We start from the raw sequence: 10,010 nt of genomic DNA on the forward strand, positions 1-10,010 counted from the left end.
GTTTTGATAGGTTATTTGGTTGTCGAGTGAATGTTTCGGTTAACTGAATAAGTATTTCTTATTCAATAATCAGTATGGTTTTTAGTTAGTTTTTATGAATTCGTTTAAACCAAATAATATATTATTGTCTTTGGTACTAGGACTCGAACTGTCAACAAACTATTACTATAAATGAAAGAGCAAAAATTGGAAGGATTTTTTCCGAAAACAAAAAGGCATACACAATTGAGTTCTAAAAATCAAAATCAAGTCCATCACAAAGAATACCTAATCGACTTTAGGGCTTCAAAGTGGACGAGAGAGGCGTTACCATAAACAATATATACTTAAAACTAGGGTTTGAAACTAAGGTGAATCATTCTCTAAAAATCATCTTTACGTGTTTCAGATTTTTTTTTCTTTGATAAGAGATAAAAAGCTCTTAACGTCATATGATACAATAAGGGTAAACCATCTTCTTAAACAAAAAATGACCTTGAAAGAAGAAGAAAATGTAAAACACAAAGATCTCATCTCCATCTAAATATCGTCTCAATCTGCATCGCTCTAATCTCAACTATTCCAGATCTCGATTGTCTTCTGATTTGTGTACTTTTGGATCTTTCTAGTGTGCTTCATCTGAATCGCCCCTCTCATTTGAACAAAGAAAAGAGAAGAAGAAGAATAAAAACTCTTGTTCGGTTTTTTTTATTTTTATAAAAACATATTGGGAATCAGCCAAGTAAGTTTACTAAACTGTATGACGAAGGAAAACTGGAAAGTAGGTCATAATTATTGGTAAATTTGGGTTTTACTCCCTGTAACTTTACATATAATACTATTACATAATCAATTATTTAAATCTTGGTAAAAAAAAGTAAATTTGTAATTGGAAATCCCACAACCTATGATGCATAGCAAAAGTATTATAATTTCATAAAAATATTTGAGTAAATCACATTTTTGGTCTCTATGGTTTCTCGAAAGTAACACTTTTCTTGTTTTGAAATTAGAATTTGGCCACTTGTGGTTTGCAAAAACGACCCGATTCGATCCCTCCTTTTAACAACCGTTAAGACATCCCGTTAAATGAGGGGCATTTTCGTTCTTTTACCATTTCTTTTTCTTCTTCGTGATCAAAACCATAGGGACCAAAACTTCTAGGACTATAACATGTAACATAAATATAGAAATGGACCAACTTTTTGTTCAACTGTACCAAATATAGAACCCGCACAGACCAAAACACGGTGACTCAATCTCCGGTCAAGCATCAGTGCCGGTTGATACCCACGCTCCAGTTGCATCTCAGGCGACCAAAACCATAACTGCTCCCCCCCTCGTCAGTGAATGTCCCCTTTTCAGAAAATACCCATATTTTCGATAGATGAGAGGGAAATTTGCTTCATGGCTCGTACTTCATCTCCCACCTCCAGATTGGCGCTTCATTCTTCTCAACACAACACATTACATTTTTAATGATTCAAAAATTACAATTTCTTTTGGCACGGAGGAGAGTAATATTTAGGAATAAAACATAATTTTACTTCATTTTCAATTTGGTTGGTGTAGTAGTTCATGAGACCTCGGATTCCCACGTTCCAGCTTGCATTATGCCAACAAGTCCCATCAAAATTGAAATCGTTATTAAAACTATCGTTTATCAAAATGAATATGTTGGGTATTTTGATTGTAAAGTGTAAATTTCTAACAAAGTTAAATTATTGTTAAAGCATTTTTACGAATTAGACAATTTTATTAATAATGTTTTAAAATTATATAGTTTTAATAAAGAATTTCAAAATTTAAGTGACCAAATTATAAATGGAACAAACATATATTACCATTTATTGCAATTTCCCCAAACTTACATGGGAATAGAATGGAAAAAATTATGTAGGGTTTTATATGTGTTGGCTTGGTCGAGTTGTATGCATTTAAACAACTTAATATAATATTTATGGTTTGAAAAATCACAACCCAAACCGTACAGGTTGGGTTGGTCGGCTTGAAATTTGTTAGATTATTTTACAATCTAGATAATCGTTTGTGTTTAAATGAAATAAAATAAAAAACATATAAAAAGGCCAACAAATTCAAAAAAAAGTTGAAAGTTTATGCAAATAAAAAAGTAAAATTACGGTTGAAATTATAATATAATTCTGATTATAACTATTACAGGTTGGTATAATATCTAATATATATATACAATAATCAATGACTTAACAATAATATTAAATTTATAGTATATAAAGATATCGGGTTGAGTTAAATTTAAATTACCCTAATCTATTTCTAACACAACATATGCATTTCATTTTGTATTAGTAATGTGTCGGTTTACTTAGAGTTGAGTTATTTTTAGTTTTTTCCGGGTTGGTCGTTTTTTAAACGCCCTTACTATGATTCATATCTTTGAACTTGTCAACGGGAACAAAATACGCATAAAGTATAAGAACTCTATTGAGAAAACTACAAAGTTAAAGGACCATAAAGTGAAAGTTCAACGCCAACTCTTGTGCGGCTGGCCGCTGGCTGACATCCAGACAGTCAATCACTAAGCTAAACAAGTCGGGCCGCGCTAGTCACCGCTTCCTGGTAACAGGCAACCGGTTGCACCGGTAAGTTATTTTATTACACAGCGACTGAAAATAAAATAATCCGAAGGCAATGGCATATATCTAACGAAAGGAAAAGCTTACGGAGAGATATCACCAATGGTCGATTGATTATTCAAATGTGATTTCGAGAAACCAATCTCAATTTCTACTTTTGATTTTGAGATCTCACATCAAATCACAGTATACTTTAACTTTGATTTGTTTGGGTTTATTGATTCATCCTCTATTTCTTCATTAATTGGAAGAGATGGAGGCAAATGCTGGATTGGTGGCTGGATCGCATAAGAGGAATGAGTTGGTGAGAATACGGCATGATTCTGATGGAGGGGTATGTCTTTTGAGTTTACTTTCATACTTATCTTTTGGCTTCTATAATGAATTTTGATTTGTTGGTTTAGATCTAATTCTTAAGTGAAGCATCAGTGTGTAATAGTGAAATTATGATATGGCTTTTGCGTAATCCAAATTTATTGATTTTGTTTAAATCTGAGCGTTGAGTCTTCTAGCAGTGCGAGTAATCAGCTCAGTAATGAGTGATGGTTTTGATTAATTATTCTTACGTTTTTGGCTGGTTTTGTGGGTTTTAGATGTGTGAACTGATTCCATTCGCGATTGAAGTTTTTATTTGTCCGTTCATGTTCCTCCGTAAGAATTACATAATTGAGCCGGTCTTTGACAGGGAGATCTGATAATTGAGCTCCAGATTTGGTATTTAGGGGTTTGGATTTTTGGGGAACTGTTCAAGAACTCATGTTCAAGTTAATTTCTATGCAGTGTGGTAAAGATGGGTTTTGGTGGTTAATTTGGTAAAGTTTGCATCTCTAACTGATGTTAACGTGGTTAAATTGAAGTTTATTAGTTCTTTTATTTTTGTTAAATGATCTGATAATTCTATTTAGTAAGACTTATAAGTGGCTTAATCTGGTGGACTAGAAGTGCACATCTATGTTAGTCCCCCATTGGTTAAAGTTCATCGAGTTCATTGATCAGGGCCTCAGAGGTAACTCCTCTATCGTCAATTGCTTTGGAGACTGTTTATGTGGTACCAGCCATAGCTCATTCTCAAGCCTCAACGGCTTAAAACTGGCTATATTGCTTTGAGAGCTAGGCGGCATATGGGCAGATGTATTAATAGAAATGCTATTCCTATTACGTGCAAAATTCAGTTATCATATATGATCCAAGGGTGAATCGGTTTCTGATATGGATGTTGATATACACTAAGTGAAATAGGATGGAATTACAAATGAAATCAAATGACTAATGGGAAAATCAAATGGTTACAGTTTGGTTTCTGACTTTCGAGAGGCCAGTTCTCTCCCAAAGCTCTCGCCTATACCGACATACAAATTGGAATTAATCCCTGTTACTCCCACACCCCTTATTTATACTTGATACCACCGACTTACTACCCATGCATTGCCCACTTGTGCCAAAGCACTAATTACTTATACTTGCCTACCACAACCTATCAGTCTAGACCCTTTCACCAAACTACCACTATTGACTGTTTGACTATATAATTCAGGGTACAATAGATGTATTAGAGTGTTAATATAGAATATATGAATCATAGAAACCAGCCATTGATTTGCTTTTGGCACATTGTTTCTAATTATTCATTTTGTTCATTGGTCATGCAGCCTAAGCCCTTGAAGAATTTGAATGGGCAGATATGCCAGATTTGTGGTGACACCGTTGGCCTTACTGAAACTGGTGATATCTTTGTTGCTTGCAACGAGTGTGCGTTCCCAGTTTGCCGCCCATGCTATGAGTATGAGAGGAGAGATGGAAATCAGTCCTGCCCTCAGTGCAAGACTAGATACAAAAGACACAAAGGTTTAGCACCTATCTTATGTTTGGAAAGAACTTGCTTTTATGTTCACATTTGTTCAATGGTAGATGATTCAGTTGGGAATATTTAACAATGAAATGTGTTTTTCAGGGAGCCCAAGGGTTGATGGTGATGATGATGAGGATGACATTGACGACTTGGAGAACGAGTTCCATTATCCTCAAGGAAACAAGGATAGGCGCCAATGGCAGGGGGATGATGCTGACCTTTCTTCATCTGCTAGACATGAATCTCAGCAGCCACTTCCCCTTCTCACTAATGGGCAACAAGTGAGTAAATGGTTTATGAAGAATTGAAGATGGTCGTAACCTTAACAAAATATTTTCTTTTTTTATCATTTCTATCAATGCCATGTCTTCACATGGAATTCCTTTGTGCAAAAAGAACCAATGCCCATCTTGATTCTTTTTCCATTTCCATTTCCATTGTCTTGACCCTAGCCGATTATTACTTGTAACATTATAAAAACTGAATGGAGTAATCAAGGTGCAAAAGATATTCAATTGTGCTTCCTCTTGCTTTCTTTAACTACGAGACTAACATGCAATATGTTCAGGTATCTGGTGAAATTCCAAGTATTACACCCGACAACTTATCTGTAAGAAGTACGTCGGGCCCATTAGGACCTGGTGACAAGCATGTCCACTCACTTCCATACATCGATCCCAGGCAACCAGGTGCCCTTTTTGACTTCTACCTAGAAAACACGCTATTCTAAGTAGTCATTTGTTCATGTATTTGTAGAAGATGTTATTTGATTTATGGTAATATCTTCTTGTAGTTCCTGTAAGAATTGTGGACCCATCGAAAGACTTAAACTCTTATGGCCTCGGTAATGTTGACTGGAAGGAGAGGGTGGAAGGGTGGAAGCTAAAACAAGAGAAAAATCTGATGCAAATGACAAACAGACATGGTGGGGAAGGAAAAGGAGGTGAGATTGAGCGCACCGGATCAAATGGAGAAGAATTGCAACTGTAGGCATCTTTCCAAAAAACTTAATAGTCGAGAAATTTGATCATTAACCTACACAACTGTTAAAGAGCTTCTTGTTTCTCATGTTACAGGGCTGATGATGCTCGCCAACCAATGAGCCGAGTCGTGCCTATTTCATCAACTCATCTTACTCCATATCGTGTTGTAATCATTCTACGGTTGATTATCTTGGGTTTCTTTTTGCAATACCGTTGCAGTCATCCGGTGAATGATGCTTATCCCTTGTGGCTGGTATCTGTTATCTGTGAGATCTGGTTTGCATTATCATGGCTTCTTGATCAATTCCCGAAATGGTCTCCTGTCGAGCGTGAGACCTACCTTGACAGACTTGCATTGAGGTAACTGGGATTTTAATTGCAAAATTTTAATTTGTTAAGTATGCAGTCGGCAAGCCTTTTAGCAATTGCTAAGTTTACTTGTTTGTAAGATGCTAACTTCAACAGAAGAGCCTGCAACTCTTGGTTTTTGTTTCTAGCTTTTGCCAACTTGTCAAAATATAATTCAAAAGTGTGCTTTTGCAGATTTGAAAGGGATGGAGAGCCATCACAGCTAGCTCCTATCGATGTGTTTGTGAGTACCGTGGATCCTCTAAAAGAACCTCCTCTCATCACTGCAAACACTGTGTTGTCGATTCTAGCTGTTGATTATCCTGTGGAAAAAGTCTCATGCTATGTATCTGATGATGGTTCTGCAATGCTCACCTTTGAGTCCCTCTCCGAGACGGCAGAGTTTGCACGGAAGTGGGTCCCTTTTTGCAAGAAGCACAGTATTGAGCCCAGAGCACCCGAGTTCTATTTTGCTCAGAAGATAGATTACTTGAAGGACAAGATTCAGCCTTCGTTTGTCAAGGAACGTAGAGCTATGAAGGTGAGTAATCTGATCTTTACTTTGACAATGGAGTTACCATCTTACCCTTGTATTACTATCGACAAGGATTACAATCAACACAAACCCTTGTTTTTTTTTTTTTCAATTTTGCTTATAATATATTGATGACAGCGAGAGTACGAAGAATTTAAGGTGCGGATCAATGCCCTTGTAGCCAAAGCACAAAAGATGCCAGAAGAAGGCTGGACAATGCAAGATGGAACTCCTTGGCCTGGAAATAACCCCAGGGATCATCCAGGAATGATCCAGGTGAGAATATCCGCTTTAACAAGTATATGTGAAAATCATTTTTATCTCAATTCCCATTAAAAAAAATTAATAGTTTGGATTATAACTGTAGGGTACCTTAAGCATTTGACAAAAAGTCAAACACTAACCATAAACTATGTATTATATCAAACTTTGCAATTTTTACAGGATAGAAGGAGAACCAGTAAATAGTTACTTATTCTTGATATGGTTTCATAGGTGTTCTTAGGACACAGTGGAGGTCTTGATACAGATGGCAATGAGCTACCACGTCTAGTTTATGTTTCTCGTGAGAAACGTCCAGGTTTCCAACATCACAAGAAAGCCGGTGCTATGAATGCTTTGGTTCGTTCAAATATCTGTTTTTATCACCTTTTCAAAATTGTCATACAATATATAGGATCATACTGGCATCATGTATTGATTGTTTATTTGATCAACGGTTTACAGATACGAGTTTCTGCTGTTCTGACCAATGGTGCGTATCTTTTGAACGTCGATTGTGATCACTACTTCAACAACAGCAAAGCTCTTAAAGAAGCCATGTGTTTCATGATGGATCCTGCTTATGGAAAGAAGACATGCTATGTTCAATTTCCACAAAGATTTGACGGGATTGATTTGCACGATAGATATGCTAACCGAAACATCGTTTTCTTTGACGTATGTTTACTTCTTAATATCAATTATTAATCATGTGATAATCATCTCATTTCTGTTTCAAAAACTTCGCTTTGTAGATCAACTTGAAAGGGCTGGATGGTATTCAGGGCCCAGTCTACGTGGGAACAGGATGTTGTTTCAACAGACAAGCTCTTTATGGATATGATCCGGTGTTGGCCGAGGTCGATTTAGAACCAAACATTATCGTCAAGTCCTGTTGTGGTTCACGAAAGAAAGCGAGGCATAGCAACAAGAAGTATGTAGATAAAAAGAGAGCAGTGAAAAGAACTGAATCAACCATTCCCATTTTCAACATGGAAGATATGGATGAGGGTGTTGAAGGTAAACTCGAGATCTTTTAACTGCATTTAGCTTTCTTTAGCCTTTTTCAGTAACACTTGGTGTCGTTTGTTTTTGTGTGTTGACTGAATTCTTGTTTCTTAAACAGGATATGATGAAGAAAAGTCGCTACTCATGTCTCAAAGGAGCTTAGAAAAGCGATTTGGTCAGTCTTCGGTATTCATTTCTGCTACTTTTATGGAGATGGGAGGCATTCCACCCACAACAAATCCCGCTACTCTTTTGAAAGAGGCTATCCATGTCATTAGTTGTGGTTATGAGGATAAGAGCGAATGGGGTAAAGAGGTAATTTTATCTTTACAACTCTTGATGCATAGGTGAGCCAAGAGGTTATTAGTGTGAGTGATTGAAGCATTTTTCATGGAAACAACCTCTCTACTGCCCAGAACCTACTGCCCAGAACCTACCTTAGTGTGAGGTATACCGGGTTTGTTCCGTTTGGTTTGGGGTTTTTGATGGAAAAAGTTTATTTGGAAAATGGAAAGTAAATCCTTATCCAAGTAAAAAGAGTGAAATTCCTTACCCTTAGTTGTAAGCGGAGACTTCATTCCTACTGAAATCTGGTTTCAAAAAAACCATTCTTCAACCTCCCTTTTTGTACCAATTATACCCTTCTGTCGTTATTCTTACTGGTATCTTGAACAGACAATTTGATATTGAGTTGAAATTTTGCCCTGCCCTTCTCCCATCTGGAACTTAACCTATTTGAAAAATGTAACCATGATTGATTCATTGTTTGTTGATATTCAGATTGGATGGATTTACGGATCGGTGACGGAAGATATCTTGACGGGATTTAAGATGCATGCAAGAGGATGGATTTCTATTTACTGCATGCCTCCACGGCCAGCGTTCAAGGGTTCTGCTCCAATCAATCTTTCTGATCGTTTGAACCAGGTTCTTCGATGGGCTTTAGGTTCAATTGAGATCTTACTCAGCAGACATTGCCCCATCTGGTACGGGTATAATGGTAAATTGAAACTCTTGGAGCGGATCGCATACATCAATACCATCGTCTATCCTCTCACCTCCATCCCGCTGCTTGCGTATTGTGTGCTTCCAGCCGTCTGCCTTCTCACAAATAAGTTCATCATTCCTGAGGTATGCTAAATTCCGACCCCTTCTTTATTTTTTGAGCCCTACCATATTGCCCATGTTTAGAAATAGCTGTTAGCTGAACAATTAAACTGTTGGATGATTAAACTAGTCCTAGTCATGATTGGTAAAAATCTTACCTGTTAGCTGAAATACTAAGCTTGGTATCTAGCTGATAAGCCAAGTATCGGGTTATGAATTGGCTGTTAACAGTAAACTGGTATTTTGGTAAAAACTAGTTTGATGAGAATATAAAATGACATTGAAAAATTACTCGATTCTTATATCAAGATCTGGGTGTTTTTCCTTACAGATTAGCAACTTTGCTAGCATGTGGTTTATTCTTCTTTTCATCTCCATTTTCGCTACCGGAATCTTGGAGCTACGTTGGAGTGGTGTGAGCATCGAAGATTGGTGGAGAAACGAACAATTTTGGGTGATTGGTGGCACCTCCGCACATCTCTTTGCCGTCTTCCAAGGTCTCCTCAAAGTTCTTGCTGGAATCGACACCAATTTCACCGTCACGTCAAAGGCAAACGATGAAGACGGTGATTTCGCAGAGCTCTACATTTTCAAATGGACYGCKCTCCTCATCCCTCCAACCACCGTCYTGATCGTGAACTTGGTCGGAATCGTGTCTGGTGTGTCATCAGCCGTTAACAGCGGGTACCAGTCGTGGGGCCCATTGTTCGGGAAACTGTTTTTTGCCTTTTGGGTCATTGTTCATTTGTACCCGTTCCTCAAGGGTTTGTTGGGTCGACAAAACCGAACGCCTACAATTGTCATCGTGTGGTCGATTCTTCTTGCTTCGATATTCTCATTGTTGTGGGTGCGCATTGACCCCTTCACTTCCGATAACACGCTTGATGCTACACGCGGGCAATGTGGCATCGATTGTTAGGTTTTTGATTCGATGCTTGCTTGCTTGCTTTTGGTACATACACACAACAACAAAAGGATATATATATTTAAATTTTTCTGCGAAAGCAACCGGGAACTAAGCCACGGCTGCATGTGTGCATGTTTGTGTATGAAAATTTTGCAAGTTATATTCAACGAATATTTGTAATTTATATTATATATACTCTGGATTGTATTAAATATATTATTTAATTTTTTTTACTATATTATATTGTTTGTATTAATTAAGTTATTTGATTAATTATGTTATAAAATGTTATAATTGACTAGTTCTTTAAGATGTCGTTTTTTGATAATTTTATATTTTTCATCTAGTTTATTAACCAGTTTTGTCAAACCTGCATTATTCATCAACTAACTTATTAATTAACATCTAGTTTGCCAAA

The 10,010-nt window shown here is 37.0% G+C and overlaps 1 protein-coding gene across 1 annotated transcript; it reads left to right on the top strand.

The window, feature by feature from the left end:
- Window positions 1-2,710: 2,710 nt before the first annotated feature.
- On the top strand, window positions 2,711-9,607 carry LOC112522042 (cellulose synthase A catalytic subunit 1 [UDP-forming]-like). Its single transcript, XM_025131104.1, has 14 exons — window positions 2,711-2,928; window positions 4,244-4,439; window positions 4,546-4,724; window positions 5,012-5,132; window positions 5,237-5,429; window positions 5,520-5,786; window positions 5,970-6,315; window positions 6,448-6,585; window positions 6,805-6,930; window positions 7,036-7,248; window positions 7,326-7,590; window positions 7,697-7,893; window positions 8,359-8,709; window positions 9,017-9,607. The coding sequence occupies exons 1-14, from the start codon at window positions 2,848-2,850 to the stop codon at window positions 9,602-9,604; spliced, it is 3,261 nt and encodes a 1,086-aa protein (XP_024986872.1). The 5' UTR covers window positions 2,711-2,847; the 3' UTR covers window positions 9,605-9,607.
- The last annotated feature ends 403 nt before the right edge of the window (window positions 9,608-10,010 follow it).

The sequence above is a fragment of the Cynara cardunculus genome (assembly GCF_001531365.2).
Source record: "Cynara cardunculus var. scolymus isolate 2C chromosome LG 11, CcrdV1, whole genome shotgun sequence".
NCBI lineage: Eukaryota > Viridiplantae > Streptophyta > Magnoliopsida > Asterales > Asteraceae > Cynara > Cynara cardunculus.